The 25,679-nt window shown below is 48.5% G+C and overlaps 1 protein-coding gene across 5 annotated transcripts in view; it reads right to left on the minus strand.

Moving 5' to 3' along the window:
• LOC133276331 (junctophilin-3) overlaps positions 1–22,999 on the minus strand; it is a 60,772-nt gene extending 37,773 nt beyond the window's left edge. For all 5 annotated transcript variants that reach the window (XR_009745827.1, XM_061467055.1, XM_061467054.1 and 2 more), the window contains exons 1-2: positions 21,888–22,999; positions 4,304–5,081 (exon numbers count right to left, since the gene is read on the minus strand). Coding sequence is in view for 4 of the 5 variants with exons in the window: in XM_061467055.1 (XP_061323039.1) it covers positions 4,304–5,081; positions 21,888–22,269 (1,160 nt within the window). In the remaining variant the exon portion in view is untranslated. The remainder of the gene's footprint in view (positions 1–4,303; positions 5,082–21,887) is intronic.
• Positions 23,000–25,679: the final 2,680 nt, after the last annotated feature.

Genomic DNA, 25,679 nt, shown 5'->3' on the forward strand with positions numbered 1-25,679 from the left:
CATGCTCTCCCTGCATGAGACCCAGAGGATACCAGGTGATGCAGTCAGTGACCCCACTGGTCCCCAAGTAATGCAAAGCCCCAAGCTCTAGCTGGGTTGTATGGCCTCAGCCAAGAAAGCAGCATTTCTCTAAGGGACCATAAGTAGAGGAACTGGCCCCAGAGGTGCCCAAAGAAGGGCTGGACAAGGCAGAGGGAGGCCCTGACACAATTGGTTTGATCCCTGAAGCATTTGCTCAGCCCCATCCCCACAGCCAGTTCTGCTGTGACTCACTTTAGCTTTAGTCCACTGCTGGTTCATCCCTACCATCCCAACCTGAGGAAGGGCACACAAAACCCTTTTGGGGCCACAGCATTCTCCTTAACCCATATCCCTCCTCCTCCTCCCTGCCTCCATCTGCAGCAAAAGCCCCACTGGCAGCATGAGGCAGGGATTAGAGTGAGACTAAAGTGGGAGCCCTGCAGCCACTTCCCCCAGTCATCAGAAAAGACATCAGAAACCTTAAATCAAATGCAGCTAAGTACAATTGCAAAGCTGCAGGCACAGGCCTGAGAGAGTATTAAGCAGCATTATCATGGCTCAGTGTACTGCCAGTAGTGACATTACCACAACTTAAAATGCTTGGGATCAGAACTGCAGAATCTATTCTGTTCTGTGGGTTTTGCCTGGGCTGCATTTCCATTTTTCTGAAGAAAATATCTGTTTGGCTTAAACAACCTTCCACACTTTGCTGTTCAGCTGTCTGGGGCTTTTCTTGCCTTCCTGCTCCCCATCATACTTCAAACGCAAACAAATACTTTGCCCTCACTGCAGCATCCTGAAAGAGCATCCATGATGAGTCTAAACATTTTCCTTTACCTGTCCTCACTACCAGTTTGCCTTTATTCATTTCCTTTTCCTTTTTTTCTCCAGTTTCCCTTTCTGAAGTTGAATGACACTGTACTCCTCCTGAGACTATTGAGCTTAATCATATTTTCTCATCATTGGTGAATGGCTCAGCTATAATTATGTCTGAAAGTGTGTTACTTAGGACTAACCTGAGAGCAGCATCCCCTCCAGGGTGCTAGGTCATCAGCTGCTCCGAGGTGCTGTTATTTGAGGTGCTGTTATTTAAGGTGCTGAACAACAGGGTCCCACAAAGCTTGTGCTGAGTGCTTGCCAAATGCCACCTGTCTGGGACTCATATCCCTAGCACTAGTGATGGCCCTGCCTCTCATAAGTAGTCCAGCCACTAATTACAAAACCTTGAACTGTGGCAGCAGAAAAAAAACCTGGAGAGAATTAGGGTTTATTTGCCTTGCATTAAAACTACCACCATCTGCTGCTGAGAGCTGGAGTCAGTCCTGATCTCTCCCATATGCTCCACATGCATCTATCCTCCACGGCTGGTGGATGTGCTGAAAGCCAAAGGGTGAGGATGAGCTTCCTGGCCCACTTCTCTTGCCTGGATATTATATTTTAGTTGACCATGACACACCAGTGCCTATGGACAACTTGCCTTAGGTATCAATGTTATCACTAATGAGATGGGAGGCAGCATCTTTAGTGCATCCTTCATCCTTCCAGGGTAGCAGAAGAAGAGCGATGGCTCTTGGCTGATAGGAGAGGGGAATGGAGCACCCCATAGCACAAAGAGGACACCCTGCACCTTCATTTTAGACAGGCTGAAAAAGGGCTTCCCCCTTGGCTCCCTCTGAAAACCCATAGTTGATCTCAGTGGTAGTTTTTCAGACCTGATTCACAGCTCTTCTTACCCATTAACTTTATACAAACTATTTCAGCAAATAGGAGATATAAGAAGAAAGTCTTCTTTCATTTTAAATGCATCAAAGAAAATTTGAAAGAATCATCTACTGAACATAAAAATTGTTCCTTAAATGATCTAATTTTCCTGTGTCACAGATAACATTGTACGCTGTTCAGACTAAAACAACTTTAAGAATCCAATTTACTTGTCTCCAGTACACTATGTTTTTAGCCTACTTTCCTCAGGAAATGGGGCTTATGTGATTGTGCTGTTTATCTATATGTCATCACTCCTACACTAATAACTTTTGAATGTGTTGGCCAATTCCAACCAAATCTGACAGAGTGGTAGAGTTTTCAAAAATACTGAAATCTTACAAAATTAATGAAATACGTGGGTGGGCACATATTTTCCCCCACCAAGGGAAAGGCTGCATAGTGAACTCAGCCATATTATTAGACAGGAAAGAATACATACATACACACACATGCACATATACAGACACATACCAGTGCTGTTATAAAATCCCCAGGTGTTGGTAAGCCAGAGCTCACGTTGGTATTAGACAGAGGATATTGTACCCTTGAGCCCCAGAGCCACCAAAGAGCATCAGTATTCCTCCACTAATGTACCTACTGCCTATGTTGTGCATTTCTTTCCATTTGGACAATGCAACTTGGGGTGGACACTGCAGGGGAGTGTTTATTCATTTAGAAGCTTTAAAATTAATCAGACTTATTATATGGAAGCCTTTCTAGCTGGTTCTAGGTTTGTAAAAGCTTGCTATCTTTTGGTTCTGTGTGCTGAGAGACTGTCTCTGCAAAAGTCCTCACAAAAGGGAAGAGCTTGAGGTGAAGGAACACAGGTTTCAGACTGGCATATTGAAGTCCTTGGGCCTCTCCTGAGTGCAGCTGAATTGCATACCCAAGACACTCTCCAAGACCTTGGGGCTGAGCCTGTTCATATCTCTTCCAATTCCCACTCTTGTGGTTTTCCACGACCATTAACACCTGGGGGTGGAGAATGTTAGGTTCTTAGACCTGGCATCCCACAGCAAATTAGATTTCCACATTTCCAGGATTCAGGCATTTCTACTGAGGCATTCACATTCCCAGATGACAGGGTAAACTACAGTCTTTCTGTTGCTCTGTAGTCTGTTTCCTACCTGGCAATCCAGTGGTATTTTTTTTTTTTTTCAAATCTTTGACAATTTGGTACATCAGCTCAAAAACATCATCAAGCCCGAATATGCTCCCAAAGCAGGCCTGGGAGTCTCATTCATATTGCAGATAATTCATCATCAGACATGCTGATAAAGTTTTCAAGTGTGAGTTTGTATACAAATGATCCAGACCCAACAACTAATCCAGCACAGGAGACTGAGGAGGTACCTGGGTTTTGGCCTAGCCCTAGACCCTTTTCCCCAGCCTGGCTGCTATATGTAGCATTTGCTCATAAAAGAGAAAGGAATTATCATGCTCTAATAAACCATCTCCAGAAAGTGATACAAAGAGCCCTGAATTCAAGAGAGTAGCCTTTCTTCCTCAGCTCACCACTTGTCTAGGAGCTCACTGAAAATCACGATGCTCCAGACACATCTTGGGAGCCATCTAGAAGGTGCTCAGTTGTCCCTGCTTTGAGCTGGGAGTTGGACCCTATTTCAAACTAAATTAGATAATACCCCTTTCCCCCACTCCTTCCTGCTCATTTTCAGCCAGATCAGGTCCATGCCCTGAATCACTGAGCAGTTCCATGATGGCTACAGCCAGCCAGGGGAGGAAGAGGCTTCTTGAGGCTTGTAAGGATTATTTGGGCACCCAGATCTGCTACTTTCTAGCAGAGACTCGGGCAGGGCACGCCCTCCCCAGGCATCAGCTGCAGCCAGTGATTTGACTGCTTTTCCACTCAAAACCTCTTTTGGCAACAGAAATAGCTGGGAATCCTCCCAGTGCAGGCTAACCTGGTTGCCTAAGATGGTTCCTCTTGGCTATAAGTCAGACAGGATAGGAGCAAACAACATCTTAGGAGCTCTTCTGCTAAGAGTATCATCCTGCTTATTAAAGAGGCTAGGGAGAAATGGAGTAAATAACCCAATAGCTCCTAAGTGACAACTATCAGCTTGTGAGCCCCACACCATGACCCACAAGTGTAGTTCCACCACGGTGTAACCACCCCCTGCACAGGCTACACTGCTCTGGGTGACCCTGCATAGCCTTGGTTGGGAAGAGTGTGCATCCACAGCCCACTTGGAATTAGCAGGAGGACAAATCAGCTTGTATTTACCCCATTTTGAACAACACCCATGAGACCTGGACAAGCCCAGCAGCTTGGCTTTCCAGGACACTATCTGCTCCCACTTTGTGGTCCAGCCAGCACCAACCGCTGCCTGCACTGGCAGACACCCACAGCAATGCTTGCCTGCCTCCAGCAGCTTCCCTAAAACATTCCACTGAGCACCTAGACTGCAAAAAGCCTTTTTCCACTTCTCCCATCCAACCGCAGCCATCAGGGCAGGACCTCTGCTGAGACATCATGTTGGGATGGAGACCACCTTACCTGGATGCAGCAATCTCTGCTTTCTGCTTGGCGATGGTGGCTGCCCGCTCAGCTGCCTCGACAGCCCGATCCACCTTCTCACGGATCTTGCTGGCCCGCAGCGGGATGAGGTTCTTCCTCTTGCCACTGACCAGGATGTTCTGCTTGTATTTTCCCTCCTCCTTGGTGCCATCAGGGAAGGTCATGCAGCCGTAGCCGTGGCGCTTGTTGTTGGCCCATTCTCCCTCATACTTCATCCCATCCGAGCGTTGGCTCACCCCGAAGCCAGATCGCTTGTCGTTCTTCCATTCGCCGATGTAGATCTCAGTGGTGGTGGCATCAATGTCATCTTCAATGACAGAGAGCTCAGCTTCGCCCTCACCCAGGCTAATGGTGGAGTTGATGTCACTGGCGGTGGAGCTGACCGTGCTCATTCCGGCTTCACTCCGGAAAGAGCTCTGCTTGCTCCGCTGGCTGGCCAAGGAGCTCTTGGACTCAGACTTACGGAGCTTGAGCCCACTCAGCAGCGACCGTCGGAAGATGCCCTTCTTCTTGCTCTTGAGGATCTCAGCATCGCTATGGGCCATGAGGACAAAGCCACCCCGGGAGACGGCAGAGCTGCCAGCCACTGCTGGCAAAGAGTCGGGGTGCAGCACCGTGCCATTAGTGTGTTCGCTGCGCAGGGAGTTGATAGATGTCCTCAGGGGTGACCTGATAACTGCAGCCATGCCATAGGGAACGCTCTGCCTAACACCGTAACCCTGGCGCATCCCTCCGACCCACTGGCCCTGGTATGTCCCTGGGAAGAGGAGACAAAAGCAAACAGGGGCTTCATTGCATGGCATCCTGTGGAGCACTAATGACATCAAACTGCTCTGCAAGCAATTTGGTTAGTGGGAGCAGCAAAGTGCAGCTCTGAATCCTAGTCCCATCTCCATGACAAGGATTGTAATGTCACTGTGGGAGGAAAAAATAATATCTTGGTTGGATTGCAGGCTTGCACTCCAGCTGTAGCACAGAAATATCAGAAACCAGCCAAGGTATCACCAAGGAGGGAGTGATGCTTCAAGGTACTGTCCCTCATTTGAAAGGGAAGGGAGTGGGGAGATGGGGTAGGGGAATTGTTATCTGGGAGCAGAATCCAATCCTGTCCACTGTCCATGCTGCCAGCAGTGATCAAAACAGTTGGTATATTACAATGCATTTATTTATATACACAGTGCCTTTCATCCAGCATGTAGCAGAAGGGGGCTGCTCTATAGAAATAAAAGCCTCATGGGGAGAGATACATTTGGCTATTCTCCTTGGAAATGTGCCCCTGTTTGAACTCCTACATTTGTGTGGGCACTTCCTGGAGTTGCTTAATTAGTCATTAGTGAGATGAAAAACACACACTGCAGCACTGCAAATGGAGTCACAAGAAATCCACCCAGCTGAGGAAGCGCAACTGGAGCTTAGCATCTGCCCTGTGCACTGAAATGTCCAGTGGTAATCTTCCCCAGGGTTTGTAATCCCTTCCCCTCCTGGAGCTCAGTGATTGGCACACTTTCACACTTCATCCAAGCTGGTTGAACTGTGTGGCTTGGTTTTATTCTTAGGATGTCTTAATCTTCTCTGGACTAGCTCAAAATGCAGTGACGGGAGGTGTCCCTGCCCACAGCAGGGAGGTTGGAACTAGATGATCTTAAGCTCCTTTCCAACCCAAACTATTCTATGATTCTGTGATTCACTGCCTGCCTAAACCCTTGCAGGGCAGATGGATGAGCCCAGGTATGGCTCCTTGCCTGGCACTGGTGCTGCTGGGATACTGCAGACGGTCCCAGCCCCGGGCTGCCCTGCTGCTTCCCAATCCTGGCTAGCAATGCCAGGATGGATGTAGGCAGCAGCATCAGGGCCTTCCTTCATGCCAGCCCTACTCCCACACGCCAAGGGAGTCTTAAAATAGGCATACTGAAATAGTGAATCCTGTGTGAATCCAACTAAAATGGCCCAGATGAAACCATCCTGGATGTCTACTACTGGCTCAGCCTGATAAAGGCTTTCCATCCACTCTCTACACAAGATGCTCTGTGCTGTTAGCAATCAGGCTGTGATTCAAAGACATGAGCAACCCATTAGTTCTACCTTGGCCAGCTCTTTTGGCTGCAAAAATATTGTTCCCTAAGATCTAGCCACTTTGCTGCAGTGTTTCCCTCTCAACATTTTCCAACAGCCCAGCAGAAAGGATTATTAAATCAGGCTGTGCTGGCCATGACCACCCCCAGCCCAGATGAACCCCACTCTCACTGCAAGGAGTGAGAGTGGGGTTCTCACGGCTACGCATCCTTTTGCTCCACTTCATTTCTCATCCTGATCCCACCCTCAGGACTCCCTTAGGGTTTCTACTACCCAACCTCTGGGGCTCAGTTCTGAGTGTCTGGCTACTCAGCTTTGGAGATGGTTACAGGCTGGAGCAGCTCACCCTGAGCACAGAAAGTGCTTCCTGAGAGTGTGAAACCAGCACCCAGGCACATTTTGGAGTGCATTTTGGGGTGCATTGGCTGTCTTACTGAATAGTTGCCAGTGCTTTGCACAAATCCCCTAGAGGCTGGGATCCTTCCCAGTGCTCCAATGCAAGCGGTGCACCCATTATGTGAGTGACAGCCTTGTGCACCCAAAACAATGCTGGGGGAACCCACAAAGACTTCCTTGGAGAGGAGACATGGAGAGGCAGGGCCAGGTGGGCAGTATTTACTGTGGGTTTATAGGATTAGCACATGGGGAGGGAGGTAGAGCACTGGGATTATGGAAGGCACCGGCAGGGCAGGGTGAGGAGCTGGTATCAGTGTTGGCAGGGAGAAGGATGGGGGTCAAATGGCAAGATGACTGGCAAACAGCTCAGAGGAAACATCAGACATGTCATGTGGTTGGGTTTGAGCAGTGACCCTGACTTGCCCTGCTGCAGTCCTGCTGTGGTTTAAGCCCAGCTGGTAACTCAGAACCACGCAGCCACTAGCTCACTTCCCCCCCCTCCCCTCCACTTCCCCCCCTCCCCCCTTCTGGTCGGGATGGGGAGGAGAATTGAAAGAATGTAACTCCCACAGGTTGAGATAAGAACAGTTCAGTAACTAAGGCATAATACAAAACCACTACTGCTACCACCAATAATAATAATGATGATAAGGGGAATAACAAGGAGAGAGAATACAATTGCTCGCCACCTGCTGGCCGATACCCAGCCCAACCCGAGCAGCAATCGGGGTAAATTCCAGGTAGCTCCCCCTGGTTTATATAGTGGGCATGATGTGCTGTGGTACGGAATACCCCTTTGGCTAGTTTGGGTCAGGGGTCCTGTCTCTGCTTCCTCCCAGCTTCCTGTGCCCCTCCTCACTGGCAGAGCATGAGACTGAGCAACTCCTTGAGCAGAGTAACCATTACTTAGCAACAATTAAAACCATCGGTGTTATCAGCGTTGTTCCTAGGCTGAAAGTCAAAAACACAGCACTGCACCAGCTACTAAGAAGGAGAAAAATAACTGTTACAGCTGAACCCAGGACAAATACATTTTGGGGTTGCCAAGAACATGAAACAACTGATGTCATGCCCCCACGGCTCTTCCCATGCCCAGCAGCACCCTGGAATGGTCTCTGTGGTAGGGAGAGACCATCTTGCTGTCCATTCATCCTTTTCAGATCTTGCACCATCTCATTCCCCTTTCTGGCTCCTTCACAGAGCATCTTGGCAGGACAACCAGCAGGCAATGGGCAGCAGCTGGGTGAGAGACATTTTCCCCAGCACCCTGAGCATCCCTGCAAAGGGAGCCCCCAAGATGACTGGGATGTCCTCACACCATGCTCAGCCTCCTGTTTCCCCTAGAGATAGATTCCATGGATTTCAGGGTAAGATGCCAGTGTGCACAAGGGGACAGGGAGAAAAGGTCCTGCGCGAGATCTGCCAGAGCCTGCCCTGCCCATGCCCTGGAATCCCTTTCCGTTGGCTGGTTCCTTGACCTCCCCATCCCCAGCAAATCTGCAGCTGATAAAAACCCACAGAATAAACCAAAGCACCATAAAGCAGACATGGCCCTTTGCTGAAAACCAGAGGAAACAGCAAAGAGCAGAACAAAGTGCTGTTGGAGCAAGCATGACAGCACATCTCAGCTAGAGCAGAGGCAGCAAGTTGGTCACAGCAGGTTACAGCTGCAGTGTATCTCCAGCAAGTCAGAGGTGCCCAGGAAACTGTCATCTTTGCATGGCCTTAAAACCTACTCCTAGAATTGCACAGCTGCCAGGAGCAGTCTCTGCATTTCCTTGCCAAGACTGATTTTTTTAAGCAGAGGATGCAAGGGCTTGAGGAGTGATCCCATCCAGCCAGTCCATCCTGCTTCTCCCCTCCCAGCATCACAGAGTAACTCCCATCAGAGAGCAAAACCCAAACCCTAAGTCTGCTTTCATGTGTGGTGTTGCTTTCCTGATTGCTTCCCTGCTGGAGGCAGCAACATGGATTACCTCTGCAGATTGCCTAGGAGGGCACAGTCACCTCCCTGATGACCACCAAGACATCTGGCCACCTTCATTGACCTTCAGCAGATCAAAGAGCTTCATTCCAGAGAGCTAAGTTCATCTGTCCTTCCTCACCCAAGCAGCACTCCTTCCTTCATCTGACTTCATTATATTTTAAACCCCTAAATATCCCAGAATCTGTCCATGAATACTGGAAGGTCTCAGAGCCATCCAATCTTCATTGCTAAGCAATGCCACCTCCTCCCCTTGCACTGCTCAGCTTAACCTCTGCCCCCTAACATTTGCAGACATGCGCACAAAGCTTAATCTCACAAGGAGCTGGGAGACTCTTTCTCCCTTCAGAGGAGACAGGGGTTTATGATTTTCCACTTTACATGCCAGGATGGAACAGCTGTAGCAGTTTCATTGCTTGGGGGCTGAAAATGGAGTGTGCAATGGGAAGCCTGTGCAGCGGGGACTGTAGGATCGGGCTGGGTGTAATGGGGTAAGCACATCTGATGCAAAAGGTCCCCAGACTGATCTGCAGAGATGCTGAATGGAGGTCCTCAAGGACTTTAGTACACATGTAGAGAGTTGAGCACCTCCCAGGGTCAGGGCAGATAGATACTTTCTTTTAACTGTGTGTAAGAGGGGAACATGCCTCCATTGGCATGGGAAGCAGGGAGCAAGCCAACGGTTCTGCAATTCTGGCCACAAGCTGATTGCATTGCTCAAGACAGGTCCATATGGAAAAGAAGCAGACATTGTGATAGAGGAGAATTGCTGGGGAAGAAAATGTGCCAAGCTCTTCCCCCACCCATACAGGTCACTCTTATGGCTGCCTCCAAGATGCCACAAATATCTATCCCACTTCTAGTGGCCCTTTTGCATTGGTCAAAAAGGATGAAGAGCAGCCAAGAAAGTCTTGGTCATGGAAAGAAAAACCTCCTGAGGTAGGTAATTTGTGACTTTCTATGGCAATACAACCGAAGCAGCAATCATTTCTGTGTTGTAGCTCCTTCTGTACTATCAGTATTTCTAAAATCTTCACAAAGCATTAGTTGTATGAGATTAATGGAGTGATTGTATCAGGGAAAATGCATCACCCATTATGTGTTCAGGGCAGCACTGTGCAGGCAGCCAAGCTGTGCAGCCAGGGGTAGGGCTGGGGGAAATTCCTGGGGGACTGGAGAGCACTGGGCAGCCAAGCCAAGAAATCTCAGCCACCACCATGATCCTGCTGAAAAGAGGGCCTAATCCTGACCTGGGAATGAGAATTTTGCAGAAAAATCAGAGCCCAGGGGAATAAGCAGGTTGTGGTCTTGCTCACCACAGTTTTACCCTGGGGGAGGATTTTTGACTTCTGGTGTAATCGCTCCAGGAGGATTTGGCCAAGATAAAGGTGATGCCAAGAAGAGTGGGGATGTGGCCACATGCACCCAAGGGTGCAAAGCAGAGATAAGGAGAGAAAAATAAATTATAATATTCACCTTTTGGAAACAGCAGCTGGAATGTGAGAAAGGGAACAGGCTTGCAGGAAAGATGGGGAAAGTCAGGATGGGATAGAAACATGGAGAAAAGAAAATGGACAATGCAATTGTTGGCCAACTTTGCTTGTGATCCTGAGTGAGCCTGAGTTTTGGGTTTTCTTTGGCTCGCTTCCCTTGGAACAAGGCTGGGTTGTTTCTAAATGGCTTTTTAAACTCCAGCAGGAATTTCTACTGCCTTGAGGACCATGCAGAGTCCATCTTTGGCTGAAGGCAGGCAGGCTAAAAGCAGAAAGCAGGAAGTCACTGACCTCTGAAGTATAGAATCATAGAATAGTTAGTGTTGGAAAGGACCTTAAGATCATCAAGTTCTAACTCCCCTGACATGGGCAGGGACACCTCACACTAAACCATATCACCAAGGCTCTGTCCAACCTGGCCTTGAAAACCTACAGGGATAGAGCATTCACAACTTCCCTGGGCAACCCATTCCAGTGCCTTACCACCCTAACAGTAAAGAACTTCTTCCTTATATCCAATCTAAACTTCCCCTGTTTAAGTTTTAACCCGTTACCCCTTGTCCTGTCAAAACAGTTCCAAATGAAGAGCTCCTCCCCAGCATCCCTATAGGCCCCCTTCAGATACTGGAAGGCTGCTATGAGGTCTCCATGCAGCCTTCTCTTCTCCAGGCTGAACAGCCCCAACTTTCTCAGCCTATCTTCATATGGGAGATGCTTCAGCTCCCTTATAATTCTCATGGCCCTTCTCTGGACTTGTTCCAACAGTTCTATGACCTTCTTATGTTGAGGACACCAGAACTGTACACAATACTCCAGGTGAGGTCTCACAAGAGCAGAGTAGAGGGGCAGGATCACCTCCTTTGACCTGCTGGTCACGCTCCTTTTGATGCAGCCAAGGATACGGTTGGCTTTCTGGGCTGCGAGCACACACTGAAGCCGGCTCATGTTCAGTTTCTCATTGACCAACACCCCCAAGTCCTTCTCCGCAGGGCTGCTCTGAATCTCTTCTCTGCCCAACCTGTAGCTGTACCTGGGATTGCTCCAACCCAGGTGTAGGACAATGCACTTGGCATGGTTAAACTTCATGAGGCTGGCATCAGCCCACCGCACAAGCATGTCAAGGTCCCTCTGGATGGCATTCCTTCCCTGCAGCGTATCAACCAAGCCACACAGCTTGGTGTCATCAGCAAACTTGCTGAGGGTGCACTCAATCCCACTGTCCATGTCACCAACAAAGATGTTGAACAAGACCGGTCCCAACACCGATCCCTGAGGGACACCACTCGTTACTGGTCTCCAGCTGGACATTGAGCCATTAACCACAACTCTTTGAGTGTGGCCATCCAGCCAGTTCTTTATCCACCGAGTGGTCCACCTATCAAACCGATGTCTCTCCAATTTAGAGACAAGGATATTATGTGGGACAGTGTTGAATGCTTTGCACATGTCCAGGTAGATGACGTCAGCTGCTCTACCCCTGTCCATCAGTTCCGTATCCCCATCATAGAAGGCCACCAAATTGATCTGGAAGGATTTCCCCTTATGAAGCCATGCTGGCTGTCACCAAGCACCTTGTTGTTTTTCATGTGCGTCATTCCTGATTCTCCATCAGAAGATCATATGTTTTGAGAAATCACAAGCACCAAAAAGTAATCTAATCTAATTTGTTGCAGTCACTCAGTGCTTTCTCATCATTTGGCTCAGGAGGCTAAAATTCATTCTGGGAAAACAGCAGAGAGTCTGCAGTGCTGCTCCTGTTGTCCCCATAAAGCCAAAATCCCTGAAATCAGAGTTTGCCCTGGTTTGCACCTTGCAGAAATAGGGAAGTGAGCAGGACCCCATGCAAAGCTGGTGGTGAGATGGCTGGGTGCAATCCCTGCACCTCATGTTCCCTGCTAGAAACAGGTATGATGCAGCCACACTCCAGTAATTCAGCTAGGTATTGGAAAAACTAATTAGCTCCTATCTGTAAGTGTTCTGGGAGGATCTATGATTACAGACACCAGGAACAACAACAGATTTCCATTCATTTCCTTGGCTTTGCCAAAGAGCTTGGGGGATTTTCCTGGGGAGCAGAAAGGAGGAGACCAATCTCTGACTCCAGCTCATCTCTCTGGGATGCAGCTGCTATGGTGGGGCTCACATGGATGCTCGTGGGCCCAGGACTGTTGTGGGAGCTCCTTCTTCTTGCTCTTCACCATGACTGGGAAGAGGCAACCAGTTTGTAGCTTGCTCTTCCCACACAGTACATCAGGCTGAAGCCTTAGGCAAGAAGAGTCACTTTATTGATGCCATTTTAATCCATACCAGGTGCCTTTTTGCACATAAAAAATTAGGATGATGGGCTGCTCGCAGCCCAGTAATGCGGGTGAGGTTTCCCTTGGCCCAAGGTGGGATCATGCACTTGGATATAAACCTGGTTCATCTTTACCATGGCATTGGAAGGAGACAGAAGTCAGTGTTTTGGGGGTTGGAATGGCTGCATTTTCTTTCTTCCCTCTCCCTGTACCAAGGATTTAGCATTTTGCAGGCGCTGAGCCCTCTGGCTCCAGTCCAGAAACACCATTAAGTAAGAGCGTTACTGACTGAAGGCTGCTCACAGGCTTTTCCTGAACCAAGATGACCAGTTCCATGTCCTGCTGGATGAAGCCCTTCGCAAGCACATGGGGTAAAGCACACAGGGTGGTTTGCACAGACCTGCCCTGCCTTGCTCCACTTCAGTTTCTCATATGGAGAAATTTAAGGAGTTATTTAGGATGTTGTAAAGCATTTTGAGGGTGGTGGACACATACATATTATTATCACAATATGACCTTGGAAAAAGTCAAAACACTTGAAAAAATATTCCTTACCCATCACTAACACTAAGTTAAAAAACCCATACAAATAACCCACTTTCATGGTGGGCAAGATATTTCCAAGTTTAGCTAAAATAATCAGTGACAGGGGCACAGATACCCAGGCTTCCACAGACATAGGAGCAGCAGGCTTCAAAGGGCAGGTTCCTCTGTAGCCTCTGTCCCCTCCTTGAAGCAGAGCCAGATCTGACTGTTTGTCAATGGCAGTGATCCAAGCCTCCCAGATTCCTTTTGCCACTCAGCAAAATTTGGGAATGAGGTCTGTGTTGTCCAAAGTGACCACCATCCACTTTTCCAAGCCAAGCTGAAGTAACTAGGCTTTGCAAATTGCTCATTTATCTTGTGAAGGACCTTTCCTGGTATGCTCCCACACTCCCTCTTATCTCTGAATTCTGCAGCATATTAATTAAAGACATCCTATGGCAATAATTAGGACGGTCTCTTGAATTACAACAAAAGGAGCAAGTTTTACAGATATCACTTTCCAGCTATTCGATATCAGAAAGACCCAGGGAGGATTGATGCACAAATGCTTGGCATCTCAGAAACGTCTATCCCAAAGTGAAAATGTACAAGAGAAAAGAGAGGACTGAAGGATGCTAATTCAGCCTCAGTCCTGATGGTGTGATAACGGGGACACCCTCATTGGCCACCCCAGCTGATGTCCATCAGTCAGGGGGCCTTGTTGGTAAAAATATGACCCCCAAATGTGCTACCTGCATATCTGGGTCCTCTCGAGCATCCATGTGGGTGCATATTTTCTTCTGACATCCCAAGAGCTGTACTTCCTGCACTCCTGACAGCAGGAAAAGGCATTGCACTGGGTGACTTGCATTCTCTGCCCTGTGCCCAGCTGCTGGTTGCAGGACAGCAGTTGTCCCCCAGATGTTCACCTAAAACCCACACAGGCATTATATGGAAGGCTAGTACTTCCTGCCTGTGGGTGACAGATAGAAATAGTTAACGAAATGGATCCAGGTGTTATGGCCCTGGCCCGGCTTAAGCCTTGGGAACGGTAAAGAAAATACCAGGTGCTGTTGCCCTGGACAGCCTTGGGAACCGTGAAGAAAACACCAGGTGTTAATGCCTTGCTCCGGCCTAAGCCTTGGGAACTGTAAAGAGGACAATGAAGGGTAAAGATCGGTTAGCAAAACAAAGCAGGCGGTTTGCAAGATAAAGCAGGATGTGCATCTCAAAGACAGACTAAACAGTGTGAATATTTGCAACCCTTAATAGTGTTGCTAAATCGAGATGATAAGGGAGTAAAAGAGTGGAAAGTTACTGCTTAGCACTTAGTAGATAAAAGGGATGCGAGGCTACCAATAAAAGAATGTGTGATTGTGTGTAAAGGAAGTAGAATGATATAAATATGCGCTTGTCACACAATAAAGGGTCTTATGCTGGATTCATATTGGATCGGGTATAGTCCATTTCTTCCCTCACCTGCCTGCATTGCCCACTGTGAAAGGTGGGAATCAGTGATGGCACATGTGAGCAATGCCGCATGGATACAGAATCAGTGGTGAGTTATCTCCCCCCTGCTCTGCAAAAGCTCTCCATGCCTCTGACCATCACCAAGCCATGCTAAAAACACAGTCAGATGCTTTTTCTGTGGCTGCTAACTTGCCAAAACTGTGCTCTGGTAAGTGCTTGCACAGGGGAAAAAATAAAGTATGGAATTTTGAATATGCAAATATAATCTGCAGGCACAAGCACATGATGGATGTTAGTCATATTGCTTAATGTGAGGCTGGATACATACATGATGGGCACAGTGAGGTCTAGGCATCCATGGAGGAGAGAAGGGGAAGAAAAGCAGTGAAGAAAGAAAAGAGGACGACTAGAGTGGAGCTGTCATGGACTGCTTTGTAACTGCCTGGGAAGTGGGTAGAATTAAGTCTGTTGCTGGGGCTCAACAAATGATGAAGAATTACAAGTCTGCAGCTCCTATTAGCATGGCTAGCTTGCACTTTTAAAAGCTAAATGTCAGGGACCTTTCATCTAAGAACACAAACAAGTGGAGTTGCTGGGTTTGAATGATGTACTGTAGGAGTTCACTTTGCAAGAAGGTAGAAATGGGTTCAGGGATGGCCCTGGCAGGGCCATTGCCTCACTGGACACCTCTGCAGGAGCAAGTGCCAGGGGCTGGAGAGAGGAGATGGATCTATACACAGACAGGGAATCTGCCTCCTCCTCTGTAGATGCAAATACCAACGTAGAGTAACTCTGTCTGAACAGTCACCACAGGGTTGATTAATCATTAGGGAAAATCATCTGAAAGGCAGGTTTGCATCATCAGGAATGCTCATCTCTGGGTTATGAAACCCATCCAAAACACGGGAGTCCTTATATTCTCATTGCCATAATGCCTGCCCCAAAGATACTTTGCAATCAGGAGATCAGCAGAGTGAAGCTACTTCCCTCACTGGCAAACATTAATGTGAGTCATGGTATTGCAAAGACTGCTGATATTTGCACTTACAGATGGGAAACTGAGGCACAGTGCAAGGTGGTGGACGAGCTCCTCCACAAAAACAAGGTATGTATGTGCCTCCTTCTGCTGCAGGCACAAAGTGGCTCTGCACAGCCCACGGCAAACCTACGGCAGGACAGGCAAAGCCCCAAAGCTGATGTACTACCTATGAAGATAAGCTCAGCTGCAGGAATTTTCCACAGGTACTGGCCAGGGAAACACCATGCAGACCCAAAGTGATGACCTGAGCAGGAAATTATACCTTTTTAGTAATCAGCTTAGTGCAAATGTCTGCAAACTTAGGGACCTTGCTCTGGCTGTTCAGTCATTCATGAAAATTCATGATGCTCTGCTGTATGCTAAGAGTAAGTGGAACCTCTTTAGGGAATAATTTTGGGAAAGGAGTGGCTGTTCTAAAGGAATGCTCTTGCATCAATTGCAATTTTTAAGGATTTTTGATTCATAAGGCAGAATTTGTCTTTGAAAAGCCAATATCAAACCCCAAAATATAACCACTTGCCATTCAAGTGTTTGGGTTTTTTCCTCCAAGCTCCCCTTTTTTGTTAACAAATGCTTTAATTGTAAGTTAAACATCTTATTGCAGGGGCAAACTAGCATCAAGACTCTCCTATAACTATTGCAAACTCCTGAAAAAAAAAAAATCCTTTATTTTTCAGAATTTCATTCAATGTCAAAGACAGACCCCAAACAGGCAAAACCTGCCAAATCTCACATGACAGATGCTAAATCAGAGTATTGCTTCCTCTAAGACCATCACCAGACCCATCCTGCCCAGCTTCTGTATCTCCAAGTCATGCCTACATTAATACAGATCATTCATATACATCGATGTTACCTGATCAAAACATTCAAAATTTATCATCAGATTAATTTTAAAATCAAGGCATTTTTAAACCAAAGGCATTTTTAGCTCTCATCTGCTGGTTTCCAAGCTTGTAAGAATGACTTTTCTGAAATAGACTGGGTGGAAACCTTGCTTCAAAAATGAAGCTGAAAATCTTGCAAAATCACATGATTCCACAAGCAGGAGCTTCAAAGGAAAAGCTGTTCAGCTACAGGACCAGATGTCACCCAGCCATAAGGAGCCCCATGGGATATCAAATCACATGCAAATACCCTGAGATTTGTATTAAAAGCCATGAGAAACCTACCCTGGCATTCCCAGTGAAAGGATATTAAAACAGGGCTTCAAGACTTAGATTACCCTCTGTTATGGGTCAGGGAGAGGGGTGTAAGGTTAGGATCCTATGTCATCCCCTGGAGCACCATGTGCTGGGTAAAATCCTTGAGAAGATGGAGTGAGGATCTAAGCCTGTCTGACAGTTTCTGTCTTGCATACTTTTCCCTGGGGTCAAAATCCTTCTTCCTCTGTCTTGACCTGTACCTGAAACTAAGTAGTATGTTCCAGTGAGATAAGTAATTACCATGAGTTCATATCATTTATTTTTAATGATGATGGTCACAATCTTAATTTAGTATTTTGATTCATTTTTCTATGCTCAGTGTATCCTATAACTGCTGTCGCACTGCAACTTCTGTAGCAAATCTAGACAGCAAGATGCTTCATCAACAAAGTTCTTATCTTTTATTTTTAATTATCAGGTTCTTTTAGGGGGTTGTCTGGATTCTGCAAGAAGCAGGAAGATGGGGAATCAGGGCGTACTTGTATTTGCTTGTTTCCACCCACTATTTAAAGTGCAACAACAATTCCTTCCCGGCAGCAAAATAATATGAGAGCTGATACTTTTAAGGTAAGTCTGACATCCGCGCTATAAATAGACTGCATGGAAATTTGCCCTTGCTAGCTGGTTCCCTGCTGCTGTAGAGGAATCTGGAAAACCCCAGTATGGAGAGAGGCATGAGGCAGATGTCAGAGATGTCACTGACCTTAGAGGCACTGGCTGGAGGTGGTTCATTCAAAACCTCTTCCTGGACCAGCAGGTTCCCTGCTGAATCCCCAGTGATCCCCCTTGAGCAGCCCTTTACACTGGCAAGGGGCCTTTTTTGCCAAATATATTATGTTTTTCACCTCCTCAGCCACATCAAAGCCATTTGGTTGGTAGCCTCTGGTGAACCCACTAAGAGAGTGGCTGGAGGTGTCACCAGTGCCACTGCAGAGGTGGGAAACTGGGGCAGGACAGGCTGCAAGACAGCCCACACCAGCAGCTCCCACTGCACCACTTTCCTCTCCCCCATCACTTGCAAAGCAGGAACATTTCCCAGCCCAGGCCAAGAAAACCCACTTGCCTGCTCACACGGTGCTAACAATGAAAACACTAATTATATCTCACTCACCTACCAAAGGGATGATTCATTTAGGTGAGTGGGCATGGAGGATATCACAAGATGAACACCACAATGCAACTGTCTGCCTGTTTTGGGGTAACCCTCCTGAGAAACAAGGCTGCATGGAGCACATGTGCACCTGGGATGCAGCAAGGGGGTGGCAGCAGGAGGGACCTGGCGTGGACATTTACAGGCCAGGGAATTGCTGTGAGCCATTCCCTGAGGGCTGGCTGGGCAAAGGGGACCCAGGCGAGTGTCTGGTGCCCTCCCCAAGCCCTTGTCCAGTCTCAGATCCCACATGCTCAGCTGGGGAGGGGTGGAGGGAGGAGAAAAAGTGTTGGCAGGTTCAGAAAGGGCAAAAGCAGATCTGGGGCTTCCTTCATCCGCCCCACCTCATCCATCCTCACTATCATGGTTTCAGCAGCTAAACCCAAACCCAATGTACAGCCTTAAGATTCCCATGGCAAGCCTGAAGTTACAATTCTGTCACCAGGGTAAAATCCCTGAATATTTCCAAAGTGTCCAAGGAATGACAGAAAGGCAGAAACCAGCTGAGATGTCTCCTGATCTCCAGACCTCCTCGGGAAGGGGATCTCCAATGGGAGGTCTCTAACCCTCTGCTCTAGAGAGGTTCCACCAGCTCCAGCAAGGGCCACAGCAGCAGTTCCGTCTCACATCGGTGCTGATCCAGGTGGATGCAGCCCCTTTCACATGAAGCATGGGAGCAATCCTGATCCCACTCTGGAATTGGGTTGAATCAGGCCCAGCAAATGAGTGATGCAACCCCAGCATCCAACTGAAGCAACCCTCAGGAGCCTGGTTTATGTAATAACAGTGTGCTTCTGGATGGGAGCAGGAGCGATTTTTGGCAGAAAGATAAGGACATGTCTGCAGTATCGTGGTTTGGGGGTGTCCGAGTGAGTGTGTGTATGCAGGAGAAAGACAGGACGGTGCACGTATGTGCCACATGTGGGTCAGGTGAGTAGCAGTGCCAGGGAAGTTTGGCAAAGTGTGGGCTTCTAGGGGAACAGAGAGGCTGCATTTGCTTAGTTGGGCTCTGTGGGATAGGTTTGTGTTGATGGGCACATATCCACACAGCTCAGGGAGCACAGTTTTCATCCATCTGGTGCATGCACGGATCAGAGAGGGCTGGTTCCAGGCTGGGGGCAGACCATGTGTGTGTGGGTATGTGAGCGGAGAAGTGAAGCAGCGCCTCGGTGTGGGGAGGAGAGGCGTGTGTGCATGGCGATGAGTGTGTCCATGTGGGAGGTGTGAGAGCTGCAAACTGCATATGGGGGAAGTGTGTGTGCATGTGTGAGCACCTGGCGTGGGGGGGACAGTACCTGAGGCAGAGAGCAGGGCCAGGGCAGGAGGGTGGCAACGTGGCTCAGGCCACCAGCATACCATTACCCTACATCCAAGCCCAATGCATCAACACGTGTACATCAGTCATGCAGAATATCGATCCCCAAGATAGAGCTGGCAACTGTTGGTGGAGTGTTGGGATTTGTCCTTACCCAATATTGTGCAAGGAAATGGTAAAACTGGAGCCAAACCCATGAATTCTGGGGCATGTCACTTCCTGAGCCTTGCTGTGCATTTAGGGACCCATCCTCTAGCCCTGGTTGATGTGCTAAAAAAATATAATGCAAGGAATGTTTATCTGTGGGTGGCAAGTGACAGATGCTGGGGGGGGGGAGGGGGCTTCTAGGATACTTCAGTTTGATGAAGATAATAACTTGAATAAATTAATGAGAAACATCCTTCCCAACAGTTGCCTCCTCTGTGCCATAGCTACACAGCCACCCTTCCAGCAGAGCTCCTGCAAACATCAGCTTCATGCATCCAGATGCTCAAAGTTCATCAGCATTCAGTGTCCAAAAGGCTGAAGATGTCCAACTTTGGTGTTTTCCACCCAGAATCGATACAGACAACTGGGAAAGGCCATGGCCTCTGCATATTTTGGTGAACATGCAATTTTGGCTAGGTTCAATCACTCTGTGGTGACTGCACAACTGAAATGGGGGGAAGCTGGTGTGGAGGAGCCCAGTTGGGGTGCACATGGAGTGTGCATGATGGGCTTGGCCACAGGTACCATCACCCTGCATTTCCCCTTCTCCGTCCTCCTAGGATGGTTTCAGAGTCCCTTAGGGAGCATTTTGTTACAGACCCTATCCTTTTCTCCCACTGGTCTTCCTACCTCTTCCTAAAATGACAAACATGCAATATAGCTTCTCGGTCCCTAAGCACTGAGAAGCCAGACTGGCCTGACAAGATGGAAGAAAAAGCTCTTTGCTTCTGGTAGGTTCTCAGAAATGGTGAAACTGCTGGCAAGCCACCCCATTTTGGAGGTGCTCCCCAGAATTCCCAAATCGCTGCTGTGCTGCAGTTGACAGGGAGCGTGCCGGGGTGGGGGCACGTATGTGCCCAGGGACAGAGCCAGCCCTGCAACACCCAGCACTCAGAGACCTCTAGTTTGTCAAGACTTCTGTCTACCTTCCCGAAACCCTCCCCAGCAGGGTCTGGATGCCAGAAGGGGAGCAGGGAGATAGCCCTCACATTGGGAGCATGCAGAAACCCCCCACATCCCCTCCTGACTGCTTCAAATGTGGGAGATGGCAATTATTCTCTAACCGAGCAGCTTTATTCTCAACTGAAGGGCTGCTGGGATTTATCAATGGCTTGCAAACACACCCAGCAAATTCCAGCTCAGACCCCAGCATTATTCCAGACAGCTGAAACAAAAGGTTGCAGCTATGTTTGCCTTTAGGAGAAAGCCACCAGCACAAAATTATCATTAAAAATCAAGATATCATTCCACCTCTCCCTTCCAGAGCATAAAAGAGAAGCTGCAGGTAACATTTAATCTTGCCTCTCTGTATAATCACAAAGCAACCAACTGGATTTTCTAGAGAAAGGTCTTGCAGCACCTTTCAGGAAGGCTGTGATGGAACTCATCAATGCTGCAATTTCCTCAATGTAGCAGTCCTGGAAAATTATAATATCTTAAATAAAATGATAATAAAAAAGTGCCTGCTTTAGATGGACACATTTGCCAGGGAAACCAGGGGGCAGTGCTGCCGAATGCCCCTGGCCACTGGCAGGTAGGCTTGCCTCAGATTATGGTGGCAATAGAGATAGAAGTAGCCACAAAACATGAGAGAGGATGATACAGCCACTTACAGCAAAGCACTAGCTGCTTCTCCTATTTCCGCCTTGAAGCTTGTTTAGTCCAGCAATATTTTGGATTTTTTTTTGTCGCTCCAATTGGGTTTTCTTGTTTTTTATTTAATCTCAGTTTCCCCTCAATATCTCATTAAGTTGCGTTGATGGCAGAGGATAGCTTTGATGATCCCTTTGAGCCCCTATGCTAAGCATTAAGCCATAAACTAGGAATGTAAGACTCTTGTCTGAATTAAAGTCTTTTTGCCTGGCATTATTAAGTGTGGGACTACCTTCGGATGGGCTGCAGGGTATGCAAAGACCCCAGCCCCTTGCTGGGAGCATTGGTAGCACTAAAGCTGCACCCATCTGCCCTGGACCACCACCCACTCCCACCCCCACCCCCCGTCTCCCCACCCTGGGTTGCTTTGATGCAAATCCTACAGGTTCCAGTGATGCAGTGAGAACTGCAAATCCCATGTGCAACTCGGGTAGTCTCCTGATGGCTTGGCCCACCCTGTCTGATCATCGCTGGGTGAGAGCTGGGCATCACCCCCACCACTGCAGCTGGCTCCCCTCCCCAAAAACCCTGGTCAAGGAGAGAGGGGGAACATATGGGGCTACCTGTGGCAAAAAGCTGGGCTGATGCCACACTGGTCTGGTTCTTTGTCTCCTGCGGGGTATGAGCATCCCTCCCTCCACACTAGCAGGCTGTAAACTCCAAGACTCTAGCCTAACCCCAGAATCCCTGTTTAAGAGGTTTGTACCCTGCAGCACACACCCGCCCCAGCCAGGAAGGCATCAATGCAGCACCTACCTCCATCCGAGTAGGTCTCTGTCCCATATCCATCCTGAAATCCATTGCTCCAGGTGCCTTCATACTTGGCCCCATTTCCAGTGCATTCTCGGACCCCATACCGTCCCTTAAATCCATGGGTCCACTCTCCTTTGTACACCCACTTCCCCTTGCTCTCCATGCCAATGCCATGGCGCTTGCCCTGTGCCCAGGTGCCCTGGTAAGTGTTGCCACTGGGCCAAGTGTAGACCCCCAGCACCTCAAAGCCGTGACTCCAGGACCCTGAATATTCACCTTGACCCTTTGGGCCAGTACAGATTCCGTGGCCATGAGCCTTTCCATCCTCCCAGCCTCCACAGTATGACCCTCCATCGTCAAAATTAAACCTTCCCCCACTGGACATGCATGTAATTCGGTTTGCAAATCCCCCAAAAGGTGAAAAAAAAAAAAAAGGGGAAAAAATAATTAAAAAATGTAGAAAATAAAATGTGAATGATGAATTGGGAAAAAAAGAATTTTAAAATCAAATCAATCAAAATCATGCACCAGATCCAAGGGAACTGCTTAATCCAGTTTCTTGTGATTATTCATTCTCTGGGAGTATGTTCAGGATCAGTTCTCTCTTCCCCTGCTGTGGAAACAGTATCATTAAAAAAAAAAAAAAAAATCGCAGCAAGAACAGCAGCAGCTATTGGGTTTTGGTGCAAACGACTCCACCTAAAAACCATCCACGGCAGGGAACGGGGGTGGGGAAGGAAAAAAAATAGAAAAAAAAAGGAAAAGAGGAAACAAGAGGCCAAATGCCAAGAGGAGAAATAACCCCAGAAACAGCCGCGGCCCTGCTCCCAGTGGGGAGGCTCCTCACAGCCCCCGCTGCGCCCCGCTCCCAGGGCTGCCCGCCTGCCCGGCCTGGCTGCGACGCGTGGCCGGCAGCGGCGGCGGCAGCGGCGGCATGGCAGGGATGCGGGAAGCGGGAATGAGGGTGAAGGGGATGAGGGGTGGCGGCGGCTCAGCAGCAATGCGACGTCTCGGCTGCTCCCGTTCGGTTCCCCCCGCGCAGGGCCTCGCACCACGTACGCACCCTGCGCCCTAAAACCTCGCCATTGCCTCCGCTATCCCCCCCCCCCCCCCCCCCCCCCACCCGCCCGCCTTCTTGCCCGTCCGTCTGTCCGCCCCCAGAAAACCTCACCCCCGGGAGGACCCGCTCGCCTCGCCCAGAGGATTCCGCATCTCTGACGGGGGATGTTCGGAGTGAGGCTAGATGCCGCGGTGAGGGGCTGGGCGGCAAGCCTCCGCTCGCCCCTCGCTCCCCACAGCCTCCCCCCTCCTTCCCGTCTCCCTGCTGGGATAAATCCTGCTTATTAATGAGCAGGATCCTGGGCTTTCTGCTCTGCCTCAGCTCCCGGGTCCGCACTCAGGGTGGATTTAAAGAGACAGGAACTGCGTCGCCTTCGCCTCCCGCTCCGGCAGGGACGCAACCCCACGCAGCCCCTGACACCTCGCTGCGGCTCCGGGATGCTCCCATTTATCCCTGCCGCTTCTCCTTTGATGCGACGAGGGGTGGCCGTCCCCTGCCAGACCCGGGGTCCCCTCTTCCCGGTAGCGGGGTGGGGTGACAACGGGAAAGGGCCAAACGCCTCGTTCAGCGCTGGCAGTGCCAAGTCTCCGGGCAGACTTCGCTCCCTGCCGGGTCCAGCACACTGCGACTGCAACACGAATTACATATCCATGGAAAGGCCGTGCTGTTACTCCGGGTTTATGGCAGCAGTCCTGGCTGTATCCCCTCCTTGCTGGGCTGCTGCCACCTCAGTCCCCTCCCTTCAACACAGAGCAGTTCATTGTGGCCCTTCCAATCCATTGGGAAGGGGCAAAACAGCAGAAGCCCCTTGCCAGTCCTTTCCACAGATTTTATTTTTTTTTCCTGGGATTGCTGAAGATGTGAAATCCTCCCCAGGCAGTGGCAACAGCTTGCTTCATGCCACTGGAGCACATGGGATGCTGATCCAGGCTTTTCCCTCTGGAAGATACTCATGCTACTGGCCATACACCCCCTTGTTTCTAAGTGTGACAAATATATACAGAACGAGGGTGTTTGTGCAGGTCTGTTTGCATCCATATGTGTATTTGTCATAATACATGAGTGTAATACACAAGTATTAAACAAAAATCCAGGTTGATGCAAATGCAAACCCACCATCAGTGGAGAAAGAGTTGGTTTGTAAATTAATACAAGAGCTTGACCCTTACAAAATTTTGGATCAGATGATCCTTGAGGTCCCTTTCAACCTGGTGTTCTATGAAATGGATGGGTCCTGACACTATTTCCCCGAGGGTGTTCAGAGAGCTGGCTGAGGTCCTTGAGATGCTGCTCTCCATGATCCTTGGGAAGTCATGGAGATTGGGGGATGTCCCAGAAGACTGGAAGAAGGTGAATGTCACCCCCATCTACAAGAAGGGCTCAAAGGAGGATCCAGAAAATTATAGGCCCATCAGTCCCCAGGAGAGTTATAGAATGAACCCTCCTGGGTGCTATCACAAATCAAATCATAGAATCACAGGATCCCAGCTTGGAAGGGACCTCAAGGACCATCTGGTCCAACTTTCTTTGGCAAAAGCACAATCTAGACAAGACGTCCCAGTGCCCTGTCCAGCCGAATCTTTAAAGTGACCTACACTGGGGAATCCACAACTTCCTTGGGGGGATTATTCCAAAGGCTGGTTGTTCTCATTGTGAAAAGTTTTCCTCTTGTGCCCAACCAGAATCTCCCCAGGAGTAACTTGTGGGGAGATTGGAAGGGACCTCAAGAAGGGACCTTGATGTCCCTTCCGACCTGTTATTCTATGATTCTATGTGTAAAGGTGGAGCTCTGGGAAAAATTAAAATGATGCTCACAAGTGCCTATAAAGCAAAATCTGGGCAATGTATGAAAACACAGTTCTTCCAGGAAATCTCCACTAGGACTGCCAGGAGCACCGGCTCATATTTGCATCCTGCAATTGCCACTGGCATTACTGGAAAGCTAGCTTTGAGACAAGACTATTGACTTGTATAAACCCTGGTGAGGGAAACCCGTGGAATTTAGGCACGTGCATCCCCATTGAAGGGATGGTTACACTCAGAACCTGCCTCCATTGCCCACCTATAGGAAGTTTCAGGCTGCATCTTCCCACTCAGGTTTTTCTTTCTGTATCAATGTATCTTCTTGTCCATCCACTGAAACACATTACCACCCTCATCTGGAAGAAAACCTTCCTCTGTCTCAGAGCTGGAGGGAAGAGATGCAACCGGAGTGGCTGGAAAATTTCCCACTGAAGCATTTATTTTTTTTTTTCAGTTGAAAATGCCTTTTCAAACAACACTGAGTCCTTTGTGAATGCAAGAACTGTTCTCATTATACATTGAGGGGTTTTGTTGGTTTGGTGTTGTTTTTTTTTTTTCTAAAAATATCACACTTCAGGTACTGCATTTTTTGGCAACTGCAAACTCCCATTTTTTCAAGGAGAGAGACTTTGGGTGGAAACATCCACACTTTCCAAGAAAATCACTACAACTGAAGTTACTTAAATGCATATTAAAATTTTGGCAGAGAAAGGAAAGGAAAGAAAACAAATTCCAGCCCCTTTCTGGTGTTTTCTCAGTAGTTTTACATGCTTATAGTAGTTTTACGTGTTAATTGGCACATTAATTAATGGCCAGCTATACGTTCTGTGGAGTTCAATGGGTATAGAGACCAGAAGCTAATGCCTGTGCATACGCCAAGGTACAATACACCTCCGATCAAGTGGGATGCTGCTCCTAATAAAATAGGTGTT

The sequence above is a fragment of the Pezoporus flaviventris genome, unplaced genomic scaffold, assembly GCF_033815535.1.
Source record: "Pezoporus flaviventris isolate CSIRO_AGI_PZ_B2104156 unplaced genomic scaffold, CSIRO_AGI_Pfla_v1 ptg000044l, whole genome shotgun sequence".
Lineage (NCBI taxonomy): Eukaryota > Metazoa > Chordata > Aves > Psittaciformes > Psittacidae > Pezoporus > Pezoporus flaviventris.